Source organism: Crinia signifera, chromosome 6 (genome assembly GCF_055691185.1).
Source record: "Crinia signifera chromosome 6, ASM5569118v1, whole genome shotgun sequence".
Lineage (NCBI taxonomy): Eukaryota > Metazoa > Chordata > Amphibia > Anura > Myobatrachidae > Crinia > Crinia signifera.
In genome coordinates this window covers 159131836-159148653 of record NC_139222.1, presented here as the reverse complement: position 1 = coordinate 159148653, position 16818 = coordinate 159131836, and the positions used below count along the sequence as shown (strand labels likewise).

Here is a 16818-nt window from a genome sequence, read left to right as displayed (position 1 = left end):
ATGAATCCACATCATAGATATTTAGCTGAATGCACAGTGTTCCCAATAACACAATAAAGTAGCAGCGTGGGGCCGTGACAAAATAATGTGAGAAAACCAGCATGCTATATAGATGAAATTAAATTCATAAATCCAATTCTAACAATACAGAATATTGCATAATATCAAAACAGCATTTGACAGCAGATAAGAATCACTCGGCCCATATACTCTGCCTATGTACATGGCTTAATTGTACTGCATTATGTCATTCCCTTAAAAACAATAATAAGGAATAAGGCCATGTAAAGTTTTCATTTTAAATGCACATTCCCAACTTGATAGTTTGAGTTACCTTTTTTGCTACTGTAAAATGAAAAATATATATTTTTTCTGTCACAAATATAAAGGTTTCCCAAATTGTGACTATTGCAAATGATCAAGTTCAATATATGAAACTTTTTGTCAATTATATTGCAACACTATACAAACTTCTCATATCAGCCTTGTACCTGTCGCCTCCATTCCCATTGCCCTGCCCATGTGTCACACATTCTGATTCAAGGGGACTGTTCAGGAGACAGGATGTTGTTGTTGCTAAACATGCCAGTGGCTGCACACAAGCGCAGGGGGGGGGGGGGGGGGGGAGCTACTACCACTGTACAATCGCCACAATGCTATTCTCAGCTCAGAAATATTGGAACCTGGCTCCCTTCCATGACGTACTGTAGCTTGACTGTCATCTATACACAGTAGCAGCAGCCGCCATTTATTTATCTTCACTCTTTAGATGTAGCAGAAAAGTGCTTGCTACCCCATAGAGCTGCAAGCAATTTTGGGCAAATTAGATGTAAAACCAACCCATGAAGAGCACAAAATTTGGCGTCATTACTGGTATTTAAACCCCGTAGCAACAGCCACGCATATAATAGGATCATGGTTAGCATGGTTAGGATATAATGGTTAGCATTTATTGACCCGCAACATTAACTCACGGGCACTATGTTGAATTTGCATTTTATTCTGCCCGTGCTTGTGTGGGCGTCCTCCAACCATCCTTAACACTGCGATACTGGTATGTCAATTGGCTGTGTAATATGTAAGTGTGTGCGTGTACATGTGTTCAGGGCAGACTTGTTAACCAAGTGTTTTTTATCCGATGTCAAATTCTATGTAACTAGCAGTAGAAATGGCAGAACATGCTCTTATTATGCCAAACTCCCACACTTTCCTTTGTACATCTTCTCATATCTGTGCACACTTCAGGATTTACACATTGTACACATCAATGGAAACAGATGAAGGTTTTACTTTAGCTTTATGTGACCTGCCAACAGCTTTATCCTGTTTCCCAGCTACAGTGTACTGAGGGCACTGGAAAGAAGACAAGGATTTTCCAGGCACAGACCCAAAAGATATTAAATGGGCTAGTGAGGAGGATGTGTGCCTGGGAACAATGCAGAATAGAGAGGGGAGAGGAGGACATAAGTTATGGCAGTAAAAAGCAAAGGGAAGAAAAAGGCAGGAGAGGACACAGTCTGCATGGAAATTCCTCTGGCAATAGAGAGGTTAAACTAATATATTGTATACTCAGATACACAGATGGCAGAGGGATTTCAGGGCCACTAGTGTGATGTGCATCTTACCAGAGGAGATTGAGCCTATTTAATTAACCTCGTGGTATCTGTTGGTCAAAACCAGCAAAGGCATTCATTGAAGGCACAGCTGCTCTTTACAGCAGTGCCATCTACTTACACTGTTCCCACTGCGACAGATTTTCTTTATTTGATGTAAAATTCATGGTCAACTATTTCACAGATTTAGCTCTCAAAGTAGTCTTTACATTGAAGACAATAAAAGTTATGCTGGTAAACAATGAACCTGATTCCGTATTATAGGAGCGTGTTAACAACAGCATTGCTTTGTCAGAACTGTGCTGATTGGTTTGTGTATCAAATAAATCCAGGGTACAAAAAGGTATGACTGATGGGTGCGCAATAAAACCAAAGTGCTGCTATAGACAGATCCACAGAGTAGAAACACCTTAGACTTCTCAAGATGTAATACAAGTGAAAAGAAGTGAATATGGAAAAAATAGCGCTCAGAGGTAGCTAGGTTCAAAGGTGAATAACCTTGTGTAAATACAATATAAATATACAAAACCAGAAACAACTCGTCAGAGATCACACAGGGACTGTATACAATAGATGGAGTGGGTGATCCAGATTAATCCATCAGATTCTCCCCTAATCAACATACAGGGGAGACATAATAAAAAGCAACATAGTGCAGATCAATAAGGTATAAAAGGTTTTAATTTGAACAATGCACTTACAAAGTAGTGACTTGTTTAAAAGGCATAAACAGTAGGTCACAGGCAAACAGTAGGCATACAGATGTAAGGGGTCGTCCTTCAGTCTGGGTCCCTTGGTCCGGAAGCAAGGGGTGCTCAGTCCAGGCTTCACCGTTGCTGCACACCGTCTCCGGGAAACCACACGTCTATATAGCAGTGGAATCACGCTTAACGCGCTTTGGAAATAATTCCTTCGTCAAACGAGTGTGAATTATTTCCGAAACGTGTTAAGCGTGATTCCACTGCTGTATATACACACACACGTGTGGTTTCCTGGAGACAGTGTGCGGCAACGGTGAATCCTGGACTGAGCACCCCTTGCTTCTGGACCAAGGGACCCAGACTGAAGGATGACCCCATACATCTGTATGCCTGGGACCTACTGTTTATGCCTTTTAAACAAGTCACTACTTTGCAAGTGCATTGTTCAAATTAAAACCTTTTCTACCTTATTGATCTGCACTATGTTGCTTTTTATTAGGTCTCCCCTGTATGTTTATTAGGGGAGAATCTGATGGATTAATCTGGATCACCCACTCCATCTATTGTATACAGTCCCTGTGTGATCTCTGACGAGTTGTATATTTATATTTTATTTACACAAGGTTATTCACCTTTGAACCTAGCTACCTCTGAGCGCTATTGTTTCAGATTCACTGCTTTCCACTTGTATCAAATAAATCCACCAATCATAGCACAGTGCAAATTCCAATATTTTTAACCTGTGTAAGTTCATATGAAGGAGGTATTTTCAGCAGTCAAAATGGTTTTGTTCGTTCACATGGGTTTTATGCTTTAGAAAAAAAACATTTAAATAAAAATCGCCCAGACTCCACATCCACCCTCCTCCCCTACAGTTTCACTTTGTGATGTACACCTCTTTGAACCTACAGAATGTATATGTATCTGGAACTTCGGTCCTAAAAATGGGAACTTATCAGTTTTTACAGCAGAACACAATAAATCTGCACTACAAATGCCATCATTGGTAATATAATAGATGACGGACGTCAGCACTTCTCTCCTTTATCATGGTTTTGGGAGAGCGCTAGTGGGAAGTAGAGAGAAGTAGCCCAGCATGAACGATTCAGCTTAAATCAATCAAAGTATGCATCAAAGTGACGATCACCCTAAAGGTGCCCATACACGGTGCAATGAACTCCGTGCTATTAGTACTAGATTGCATTGTATTTAGTAGAAAATAATCCAATGTGCTTTTTGTACTAGATATGATGCAATCTAGTACTAAAAGCACAGGCTGCACAGACTTTCTGTACTGCGAGCGCATCACACCCGAAAAACTCACCATGTATGGGCACCTACAGAAACTGCGACCCATGGCTTGTACCATGAATGGAATAGTTGCAGGGATTGCCTTCATCTATCTGAACGGCGAGTGCGGTTACTTCTTGACGGTGTACAGCACATGAGGTATTCAGACACTACCATGTCGTCAGCCAATTGTGTCACAGTGTTCGCGTTGGTGTGAGAAGCATATGGCCCATACCAGACGGAGGGTCATAATGCACACATTCCAAAGTAATCTACAATATAAAAAAAGCTACACAAACAAAAATATTCACCTTTTTTAGATTCAATCTCAGTAGCAATAAAAAGTTATGTACACAGATACCAGGACACAGTTGTTCTGAAATGACACACACTATATTGTGTATTACTCCTGTCCAGCAGCACATTACAGGACAACTAGCCATACTGCCTCTGAACACAAATTCATTTCCCCATCTCTTGAACGGAACAGGAAAGATAAGCTGCCAGAGAAAGCTGGTAAACAAGCAGAATCTGTGCACGAGCTCCATAAACAAGTCTCTCTAATTAAAAAAAAAAAAATAAGAAAAAAGAAAAAAAACACAACACAGGGAAGATGATGAACCCCAGCAACTGCCCTCGTGGCTTGGTCCATCAGCAGCGGACACTACGTGTGAGTCAGGAAGAGGGGGGACCGGGTTGCCATTACTAGTAAACTGCTACAATGTTAGATGCAGTAGGGACATCATTATTTTGCACAGAGAGGATAAAGTTCCAGTCTTTCTGTACTCCACTTCTCCTGTGCTAGTGTATGCTGATGGTGTATTCGGATAAAGAGGTCGCCCAAACATGGGATTGGTCCTAATCAGTAGAGAAGAGATCCCCAGCAGAAGGAAGTGGTGCCAGACCCCCTGTGACATTGGGAAGCAGTGAGAGGTCTGGCAGACTCTGAATGTGGGACTTCAGCTCCTTCCGTACCTGCGTTACCCGAGCTAGCTTCTGCTTGTATTCCTAAAAACATGGAAGAAAATGGTAAAATATGATCATAGCCGTTTCATCCAATATCAACATTTCACATGTCATCTGCAGTATCACTGGTGTTATTTCAAAGCGTTCCAATTCATAGCACATTTGCTGTCCGTGCCGAACCAATTATCAATCATGTGTAATAATTCCAAACCTGGGCTTCCCTACAGATGGTTCTGTTCAGGTCTGACCCATATCAGGTACCCAGAATTGTTCTTACCGTAACACAACGTAAACATCCTATAATCATTTAAGCGAATATTGTTATTGTTGGATATGAATGCTGAATATTTCCCAGTGTGATCCTTACTGGGAATATATCAGAGTGGAACATTTTGCCCTCCCTACATATATCTTTCACTGTTCTGGAACAAATAAGAAACAATGCAATAACAAAAAAAAAAAAACTGAATTGTGACCATCTGGACTTTTAAATAACTTCCCAAAAATGTCAACATGTCTGCAGGAAAGAAATACAAAGAAGATCAGGGTGCGCTAAGGTAAATTACACAACTTTCTCATTAAAACATAAATATTTAATAAAAAGCCTCTGATAAGGCTTAGAATAAATCAAATCAAAAAAAGAGTTACACAGCCATTTCATAGAATAATTTAACAATCCACAGTATGGAACAGGCCCAACGCGTTTCGTCACCCACGTGACTTCATCAGGGGCGCTTTGGATGTTGATTGAAATAAGGTGCGATAGCACTTCTAGGGGTGTATCCAATTGGTCAAACCATAGATATTGTATTCAAGCAAGACCCATACAGATATATATCTTCTTGGAGCGTCTCTAAATGACCAAATAAATAGCTGTGTACTTCAGCTAAAGTTGCACAGATGTAAATATATCGCCAAATATCGGAACAAAAAATGCAATAGTCCAGGCGTATGTCACCAAGGATCACGTTTCTCACACCTTTTATATCGGTGTTAACATCAAGGACCAATGAGCAGCTTCAAAAAAATATAAGGCTGGGAGGCCAGAAGTTCACTCTAGTGGATCCAAATGCAGAAAAGGTCTGCAGGAAAGGATGTCTGTAGTTGTATTTTTATAGGAAAGGGGGAGAGCGTAAACACTTAAGATTTTAATGGCAACAGCAGAGAAGGAACTAGTAGAGTCTTAGATTACAAGTGATATGATGACGGATGAAACAGATCAGAATACATGTAGCACTGCCAACATAACCAAAGTATGTGCTACAGTAGCACAATGTGTGCCTGACGGACTGGGGAGGACTGAATCACAGTTCAATGTGCTGGACTACAGTTCTATTCAGTGATCTTGGTCATTATAGAAACAGACTGTGTGTGTGGGGGAAATACAGGATGGCAGGACAAGCTGGGTCCAATGAAGATCCACCAGTATCCTCTGTTAAGATGTATAGAATAAAAAAGGATTTTATTTTGCACACAAGGAGCGTGACATTATTGTCTTACTCCATCTTCCCCTGACTTCTTATAATGACATGGGGCTAAATGCTTAGGAAATGTAAAGTTATATTTAAAGTGAAGATTTTTTTCAACAGCAAAAGAGATTTTCCTTTAAAAAATTTGCTGTCTTGAATCCCACTAGAAGACGTCAGAAAATGATGCACGTTTGCCAAATTGAGACCTATGCCTGTATTACAGATGTAGCAGTGTCCGTTTTAGGAAATGCATACTAGACCCTGGCTAGTGCGCCAACTGGCTGCTACCTGTAACCAGTATACAATCCTTAGGCCGACATGGATTGTGTTGACCACTGATGGTCGACATAGCTATGATTGAAACATAAAATAGTTCAACATAGCTAAGATCGACAGGGTTGGAAGGTTGACACAATCATTAGGTCAACAATGGCTATGTCGACAGTCAAAAAGGTAGACATGGGTTTTTCACTTTTTTCTTTTTGAGCAGACAGATGGTATTTTCTGACCTACCACCCACTGGGGTAGTGATGGCTAACCTCGACACGCCAGCTGTTGTTGAACTACACTTACCAGCATGCCCTGCATCAGTTTTACTATTTGCCCATGCTAAAACTAATGCAGGGCATGCTGGGATGTGTAGTTCAACAACAGCTGGAGTGTCAAGGTTAGCCATCACTGCACTATGGCGTGGAGGGAGAATAGAATAGTGTGCCGAGCTTAGCGAGCCACCATGCCCGAAGCAGGGCGAGCACAGCGAGCAATGCAAGTGGAAGCGGAACACTTTGACGGTGTCAATGTCGACATTCGGGACAAAAAAAATAAATAAAAAAGGGAATACCCCACGTCGGCCTAGCCATTGTCAACCTAACGCTTTTGTCGACCTTCGCTATACCAACATATATCATGTGTCGACCTTTAGTGGTCGACCCAATGACTCGTACCCCTGTAACCAGAACCAAGATTTTACATTCTATGTAGAACTGGATAATGAAAGAAAGGATATACCGTTGTCACACCTGCACATAATCTGTCCTTTCATATGGAGTGTGCACAAAGAGGTTAATCAGATTCATTAGAATCTATGGCGTCCTATGATATCCACCCTTTTCACCACTTGTCATCTCAAACATATCTGTCTCCTGAGAACTGAAGGACGGATTATGCTGGAGTATAGGCCAAAATTCCAGTTTTGCACACATGCTCATGTATTTTGCACCCATGCAGAACAGTGACTATGTCTACAGTTATGTATTTCATCATATACAGACAATGTGATTCAAGGAGTCCAAAGTTCATGCACACATTTTACCAGGAAGACCGTCCACTGCATTTGTTTCTTACAAATGCATATGTCGAAAACCTTATAGCTACATCCCCCCTGCATCTGAAAAAGTTTGTGGGAAATAAATCCAATGACCCCTGATAAAACATCAGAAGTGAAAAAAAAAACCCGACAGAAGTGGAAAAAAAAAAAAACGACAGAAGTGGAAAAAAAAGACAGACAGAAGTGGAAAAAACAAAAACAAACACCCAACGACACATTTCGCTGTGAAAACACACAGGTTCAGTAAAACCTAGTGTTTTGTCTGCTGCAGCCTCATTTCAGGCTGATTTCTAGGATTTTGCTACACTTGCCTCAGACGAAGCCGGATTAGCCACGGATGACCAATTGGAAAGCCCTCAGCTGGACAATTGCCCATGATCATCGATCATGGATAATTAGATAGCGCTCTTTGGGCTTGATTCAGAGTTGATCGTAGAAGTATGGAAATCTCTATGCAGCAATTTCCACACTTCTCCGTACGCATGGGCCTTGAAAGCCGACAGGGGTTGGTCATGGACCATTTTTAGGAGCGTGTCCAGATCAAGACACCAGACGCCACAACTCGAAACAAGGCCGACCTGCGTCTGGCTTTGCAGCTAGGCTGCACAACCAGCGGGGTAGCCGACGATGTGTGAATGCTTTGAAGGGTAGTTTGGCAAAATTACAACCGAGTTTGAATCAGGCCCTTTGTTTGAATCATCAAATGCAAAACTATGCCATGAGAGTAATTTCTGGTGCAAACACCTGAATGGTATAACTAAGTGCATGGTTTCTGGTTTCAAAGCAATAAACAGATTAATGAACTGTACTCTAGCTTTGCTGACTTCTTTAAAACAATAAGTGAAACAATATTTGCAAAGTGTTGTGCTGTGTATAGTCATCATGCAATCATGTGTGTCCAGGTCACAAGCCGCTGTGTGATGTGTGGTGTAGGATGGCTTCCTTATTACACTTATATTATCTTCAATGTGCTCAGGTTTCCTCTCTTAATGCATAAAACATAGGGCCTTATTCTAGTTCACTGACAAAATCCTTCTAAGATGGACAAAACCATGTGCACTGCAGGGGGGCAGATGTAAAATGTGCAGAGAGAATTAGATTTGGGTGGGTTATTTTGTTTCTGTGCAGGATAAATACTGGCTGCTTTATTTTTACACTGCAATATAGATCTCACTTTGAAGTAAAACCCCACCCAAATCTAATTCTCTCTGCACAAGTAACATCTGCCCCCCTGCAGTGCACATGGTTTTGTCCATCTGAGAAGGATTTTGTCAGAAAGAGTGAACTAGAATAAGGCCCATACTGACAAGTTAATACTATAGGTTTCTAATTAAAGTGGCACAATGTGTAGGTGTCTCTTGTGTGCCTGTGATGGGCAACTAAACGGCAAGTTCTATATGGGAAGGAAGCATTGTACATAAACAACCTCTGGTTTTAATGTGCAGTGTCATATAGGTGCTATAATGTAAAGAAATAATGAAAACAGCTTTCACAATTCTCAATGTGATCCAAATTACACATCACCACTCAATACCCCAGGCATAGAAAAAGGACTAAACGTGTGATCATCCTGCGGACTGGATACCACAGACGGGATCGTTCTCTGAGGAGTAAACACATGCACAGTAGGTAAGTTTTTACCTCCAGTTTCTTTTCCTTGTTAGTCAGAGCCTCTTTCTGAGTCTGTGTGTACTCCATTAGCATCCGTGCCAGCTGCCTGCGATCATCTAGTTCCGCTGCTAGCCGCCCATTATACTCTGCCAGCAGGAGGCATGCCTCATCCACCGTCTTTGAAAGACGTTCTGCCGCATCTTTGTCTGAAAAGTGAAGAGTAAAGTTTAATGGTTTCTGCTTACAGCACTTTATTACACATTAAACCAGGGATGGCAAAACCGGTCCTCGAGATCTATAAATAGGACTGTTGGTACCAATCCTACGGTTAGGTTTTCCCAGATGGACTGTTGGTAGATCTCGAGGACCGCTTCAGCCAGCCCAGCATTAAACCATTTAGATCATGAAAGCAATAAATAAAAAATAAATGCTAGAATGCAATATTTACAACCATAAGAGGACACCAGCCCCAAGGCCAATCAGAGACAAATGGCACTGCAGTTTCAGTGGCGACGTCAAAGGATTAAATGTGCGGAAACCAATCTCGTTTAGGGCAGGAATATATATCTTAACACACACACACACACACACACACACACTGATCCTGACATGCATATAGTTTAGTAAGATGTTGGAGAGTTCCATGTAAATACAACAAACAGGGCTTACCAGTAATCTTCTCCAGCAAGGACACATCCTGTACCTCTTGTGGGAGGGATGCAATTTTCTGCCTTACAGCAGCATCACCTGAGGCAGCATTCTCCAGATCCTGCAGCGCTTTAATAAGATCCTCAGTCTAGGAGAGAGAAAAAACAAAACAAAAGAGAGGTGCTTACTGCAAGAAAGGATTAGGTGGAGGGGGACAGATTAAGCACAATAGCTCAAATTTAGTGAGATCAAATTGTAGCGGTAACCAGGGCAGCATTGAAATGATGTTCAAGCAGCAAAAGGAAAGTGTACACATAACTTTCTGGATCATATACATTTTCATCATTGTGGTGTTTCTGTTACTTTCATCCACAATTTAGAGAGATACAGCTGTAGGCTATACAGTACTGCACCTGTATGATGCAAGTATCCTAAAACATACTGATGTATAAGATACAGAAGATTCAATTAGTGTAAAGCTCGTTCTAAGTACAGCTGCAGGCCAGTAATGCAGGAGTGCACTGCTACACACAGCAAATATCTCCAAAATAGCAGAATTAGTGCAGTAAAGTTGTTGTCTTTTTAACTGCGTGTGGGCGAGAGACACATACACATCATGAATTCAAAGTCGCATCCCATGGTTACAGAAAATGAAAACCCAGTAGTCTAAATATACTGAGCTGAAAAATATATGTGAAACACTGAAAGAAACGAAATGAATGAGCCACATTAAGTAGGTGTGGTGGTCTCAAGGTCAGACAACCAGCAGAAAGTGTGACAAGATTCAGAACCTACTGTAGTGGTGTCCAGTTCAGGGATCATGTGCCCTTCCCTCCCCGAGCCCCACATAGGATAGTGGGCACTTCTTAACCCTTTAAGTGCCAACTGTGCTGTGAGATGGCAAAACTGGTAGGCTAATTGGCTCACAACAACTTAACCCTAGAATGTCTGTGTGCGCATATGGTAGGGAAGATAGATTGTAAGCTCCACTGGGGCAGGGACTGATGTGAATGTTCAAATATTCTCTGTAAAGCGCTGCGGAATATGTGTGCGTTATATAAGAAACGGTTAATAAATAATAGTAAATAATTTAAACACTGAAAAAAGCACCCGAATTAAGCTGATCTCACACTCTTCGTTGGGCTGAAATTGCTAAAAACGGTGCTAGTTTCTGTTCTACATTTTATATATGGATGATGGAGGAGGAGGAGGAGGAGGAAGACAATATCCCCTCCTTCTGTGGGTGGAGCTTAATTCCCATCAGTGACAACAGTGTTCCCCTTGGCTGAAGATACAATGTGTATGTTTTAAGGATGTAAGGGCAGATGGCAATAGTAGAAATGCTAGAAGTGCCTAGTTAGCCACCAGATTAGAATTTCAGTCTATGACCACAACCATTATAGGGGATACAGTCTACAGCACTAGGTTAACAAGCATTGGGTGGACACCACTAGGTCAACATGATGTTGACATTCAGGCAAAAAAAAAAAAAAGGTAGTGAAAAAAAACATTTTGACCTTTTGACTGTCGACCTAATGTCATGTCGACCTAGACGCATGTCGACCTAGTTGTTGTAGACCTAACAACCCACACCCCATTATAGAAATGTCATAGTTTAGTTATTAATATGAGTACATCACAGGATAGGCTGCTATTCACCATGGCGGGGAGCTGAATAACATGGCAATACAGAGACAGAGCTACACAGAGTTAATATATGAACGGCGACTTGTACATCACAATAGAGCAGTGTCTATAGGGTCAGTACAGAAAAGAGAAAGGAGCCCAGCTGCTAAGTGATCAAATCCGTGTGTGCTCATTTTATTTCAGTATCCGACAGGTAATTAATCTTCCTTTATTAGTCTCAACATGCCCCATGAATTTATCATTGCAAGAGGCACGAGGCTGTCTGCGTCTGGCACTTTCCAATGAATAAAGATAGATAAGTACATAGCCATAAGTCTCACCTTGAGCACTTCACACTAGCAGAGACGCAGAGATAACAGACACCTGTGTGCCACTACAATAAGACATGTGACTCTACCAGAGCCAGAAATGAACTCTCTGCATATTATGAAGGATCCAGTTTTCACTCTTACATGGTTTTCTATTTTTCTTAACCAAGTAAAATCATTACTGTACTTCCAAACATTGCTCGTGAAGTCTGTAAATATGTACTCATCCACTATATAGCAAGGTGGCAGCCATGTTGTGGTCACACCAATATTAAACCTGTAATTTAATGAGAAACTAGCGACATCACTGTAGCATAAAGTACTTCAAGCCCCATTCATTTGTAACAATGCTAACTCCTAGCATACTGACAGAATGGGTTCAGGGTACTTTACCATTAACTTTCTGGACTATTGCCCGAATTATCTCTTGACCCCCCCTGTTCCGTTGCTAAATACAAAAGGAATAGAATAGCATTACATTTCCTTTCTTTCTTGGCTGTATTCTTATTAGACTAACAATTGGGTGAATAAGACATACCGCTCACTTTTTGGGGGGAGATTTACCAAAGTTTTGAGAGCGATAAAGTACCAACCAATAAGCCTCTGTTACTTTACAGGCTGTGGTTAAAGTGTCAGCTTGATACCAGATCTTTCGCCAAGTTTTGATAAGTTGTCCCCCTTGTTCTATTATTGCTCTCAAACAGTATGCATTTATTTTGCATTGCCATCAGGCTTGCTTTTGTGGACTCAGCTTTTGCCCTCTATACCTCATTGTTGGCTACTCATGCTGCTTTCACATTGCAAAATGAAGGTTTGCACCGGGACTATGAAAAGGGTCGCTGACATCACCGGGGGGAGACGGCTGCGGGGCCCTATTCAATGTTGTCTTCCCCGACAGCATTGAACAGGGGTTCTCGGCAGAACGAGCCCCACATCACAAGCCATCGGGCTCGTTCTGCCAAGAAAAGCCGGAAATAGGCGAGCTCCCGGCCGGAGCTCGTCTATTTATTTTATTTATTTTTATTTTTATTTGCAGTTTCTTATATAGCGCCGTCCTTAGCTCGCGGCCACGCCCCCTTCTCGCCGCTCGGGACATTGAATCCCGACTGCTGAGCTCCAGGCGAGCAAATTGAGAATGGGACAGGGGCACGGCTGTCACGCTAGCTCGACAGCCGTGCCCCTGACATTGAATACCCCCCTTGAACTTGGACATATATGGTTTTCTCATTTGTGATTTCCACTCAGTTGATCTAACAAAACCTTACGCCACAGGTTCTCAAAGTCGACTAGGACCCCACACAGTGCATGTTTTGCAGGTCGCCTCACAGAATCAAGTGAAAGAATTAGCTTCACCTGTGGATCATTTAAAATGTGTTAGTCAGTAATGAGTGCACCCGTCAGGTGGCCTGAAAACATGAACTGTGTGGGGTCCTTATGCTAATCCCATCTTTTGCACCACATAATTATATCACTTGCCTATCAAGCACTTAATTTAATAGGTGTTAACAGTTAAGCAGCCCATACACGGCCCGATACAGGCGTGCGTTGTGGGCTGCAATAGCAGGAATCACATTGCATTGCATGTGCATGCGTTGTGCATGCAATGCGATGCAATTTGATGAAACCTAAGTACAAAAGTATGTGCAAGCACATACTTTTTGTACTGTGCGATGAGGTGCGCGGGAGCGCGCACCTCAAAGCACACATCGGCTCAGCACGCTTAGCAGCGTGTATGGGCAGCTTTATCCCCTCAAACTCCACTACATTGCATTCAAAAGAACAAAGGATCAAATAGGACTGAGGTTACCTAAAGCATACTTTTCGGTTGTCAATTGCTAGGTTTCCACCTTCCTCTCCACTGCTCCCTGTTACTCCTTTAACACAAATCCATTTCCTGCATGCTCATCACTATTAGTCTGTGGCTAGGACACGCTATAAATGGGGTTTATCAGAAAGCAGACATGAAGAGACCAGACAGGGAGGTAGGAGTGATGGAGAAAAAAAAAAGCAGTTCTACACCAGCAACCTGCTTTATCTTAAAGTAAGCATAAGCCTAACAGGACAGCCTGTCTGTGAGGCTGAGCTGCAGGAGAGGCTCTTCACATGGTTAATACCAGACTAAACTGCATTTACAATCAGACAAGTGTTCCAAAACACAGCTATGTTTTGGCAAAGGCCACATGTTTGAAACATTTTTGTTTTATCAAAGTGAATTATCATTTCCTAGTAAGGGTAGGTTTTATACAAGCGATATCCATAAATATAGGCCAGTTGTGTTTGTGTATACATACACAGCCACACACCAAGACATAATAAATGATGCCCTTTCCCACTGCAGCTCTTAAACGGTAAAATTACCGTTTTTTCCCCACAATTTACCGTTTTAGGCTGCAGTGGGAAAGCGCCAGAGTTGAAATACCAGTTAAAGTTAACCAGCATTTCAACCCTTTTAAAAAGTACACGTTTAAATACCGTTTTTAAGGCAGTGGGAATGCAAGCACATACTTTTTGTACTGTGCGATGAGGTGCGCGGGAGCGCGCACCTCAAAGCACACATCGGCTCAGCACGCTTAGCAGCGTGTATGGGCAGCTTTATCCCCTCAAACTCCACTACATTGCATTCAAAAGAACAAAGGATCAAATAGGACTGAGGTTACCTAAAGCATACTTTTCGGTTGTCAATTGCTAGGTTTCCACCTTCCTCTCCACTGCTCCCTGTTACTCCTTTAACACAAATCCATTTCCTGCATGCTCATCACTATTAGTCTGTGGCTAGGACACGCTATAAATGGGGTTTATCAGAAAGCAGACATGAAGAGACCAGACAGGGAGGTAGGAGTGATGGAGAAAAAAAAAAGCAGTTCTACACCAGCAACCTGCTTTATCTTAAAGTAAGCATAAGCCTAACAGGACAGCCTGTCTGTGAGGCTGAGCTGCAGGAGAGGCTCTTCACATGGTTAATACCAGACTAAACTGCATTTACAATCAGACAAGTGTTCCAAAACACAGCTATGTTTTGGCAAAGGCCACATGTTTGAAACATTTTTGTTTTATCAAAGTGAATTATCATTTCCTAGTAAGGGTAGGTTTTATACAAGCGATATCCATAAATATAGGCCAGTTGTGTTTGTGTATACATACACAGCCACACACCAAGACATAATAAATGATGCCCTTTCCCACTGCAGCTCTTAAACGGTAAAATTACCGTTTTTTCCCCACAATTTACCGTTTTAGGCTGCAGTGGGAAAGCGCCAGAGTTGAAATACCAGTTAAAGTTAACCAGCATTTCAACCCTTTTAAAAAGTACACGTTTAAATACCGTTTTTAAGGCAGTGGGAATGCCTCTTAAACAGTATTTAAAATCCCACACTACTTCACCCTCCCCTGGCACTTACCTGCGTGGAGGATCCGGGCAGCGTGGTCCGGCATGGGCACAGCTCTTCAGGTCCCTCCCTGTGGCTGATGGATGCAGGGCAGTGGGGAGGCAGCGGGGTGGGGTCCATTTGGGATCCGGGCAGTCCCTGGGGCTGATGGTAACTAGTAGTTCCCACTATGCACATGTGTTATGAGCGGCTCATTTATATGCACTGCGCTCATTACACATGCGCATAGTGGAAACTACTAGTTACCATCAGCCCCAGGGACTGCCCGGATCCCAAATGGACCCCACCCCGCTGCCTCCCCACTGCCCTGCATCCATCAGCCTCAGGGAGGGACGTGAAGTGCTGTGCCCATGCTGGACCCCGCTGCCCGGATCCTCCACGCAGGTAAGTGCCAGGGGTGGGGGTGGGTGCAGGGCAGGTACCAGGGGAGGGAGGGGGGGGGGGGTCCAGGAAAGGTACCTGGGGAGGGAGGGGGGTTATGAAAAAGACAGGCCCTCTCTTTTAAATGGTTCACTGCGATGTGAATAGTACTTAAACAGTATTTAAAAACGGTAATCTAGTGCAATGTGAATGATAATACCGTTTTAAATACAGTTTAAAAATACAGGCTCTGCAGTGGGAAAGCAGCATGAGAGAGTATAAAAAAAATATATAAAAAAATATATATATATATAAAAAAGTGGGTACTTGTGTACTAGCACAGCGCCCCGATAATTAGTCACCCGATTTTTTAATCGCATGCCATACACCCGATGCGATTTTAACGCATATACGATATTAAATTGTATAAGCACCCTAACGTGTGCTTTTAAGCACCCTAATGGGTGCTTACAATGCTTAAATGCACGTCCACGCCACCCCCCCAGTATAAACGTGAACCCGAAGCGTGGCGAGCGCAGCGGTACGCGTCCTACAACCTTTTCATACCCCCACTATCCATGTTGGTGTGGAGTTGACTTTATAAAGTGTGGAGAGCACAGCGAGCCACCAAACCCGAAGCGTGGCGAGCATAGCGAGCCCAGCGAGGGGACGCTGATACCTGTGAAGCCCGCGAGCCTTCACAGGTATCTGCGTCCCCTCGCTGCGCTCGACACGCTTCGGGCTCGGTGGCTCGCCACACTTTATAAAATCAACTCCACGCCGACATGGATAGTGGGGGTATGAAAAGGTCGTAGGACGCGTACTGCTGCGCTCTCCACGCTTCGGGTTCATGTGTATACTGGGGGGGGGGGGGGGGTGGCTTGGGGGTGCATTTAAGCATTTTAAGCACCCATTAGGGTGCTTATACAATTTATAATCGCATCCCATCGAATTGTATGGCATTGTATGCCATATACAATGGCATACAATTTTAAAATTGTATGCCATTGTACAACATCGGCCGATATCGCATCGCATGCGATATGGTCTGCGATGCGATGGGCGCCGTGATAGTACACAAGTACCAAAAAGTGGATTACTTTACGTACCACAAACCTAAAATGCAAAGTGCTAATACCAGTCACAGCTATTTATAATACAGGAGACCCCACCCATACTGACCCCCAATCCTGCATTGACTCTGGTTGAATCATTTAATTTCTGCCGTACTGCTCTACTAACCAGCCACCTCCATAGACTCTAATGTGATGCAGCTTTAAAAAGTCAGCCTTCACATAGTACCCACTAAACAATGTATAATTCACATTTTCCATTTCAGAACACCATCTCCTCTACGGTGATAAGGACATTCGTCTGCTAGCATCAACACTGAAGAGTTAGAGGATAGTGGGATTTCTTTTGGGAGAAGCTTTTTGTACCTTAAGAACCCCACTTATACCGTTTCTAACAGATGCACACATTACCACTTCCT

The 16818-nt window shown here is 42.6% G+C and overlaps 1 protein-coding gene across 1 annotated transcript in view; it reads right to left on the bottom strand.

The window, feature by feature from the left end:
* Window positions 1-3904: 3904 nt before the first annotated feature.
* Window positions 3905-16818, bottom strand: part of RPRD1B (regulation of nuclear pre-mRNA domain containing 1B) — a 55459-nt gene continuing 42545 nt past the window's right edge. Inside the window, exons 5-7 of the mRNA XM_083147806.1 lie at window positions 9647-9773; window positions 9008-9183; window positions 3905-4612 (exon numbers count right to left, since the gene is read on the bottom strand). Of these exons, the coding sequence (XP_083003932.1) occupies window positions 4463-4612; window positions 9008-9183; window positions 9647-9773 (453 nt within the window). The 3' untranslated portion in view covers window positions 3905-4462. The remainder of the gene's footprint in view (window positions 4613-9007; window positions 9184-9646; window positions 9774-16818) is intronic.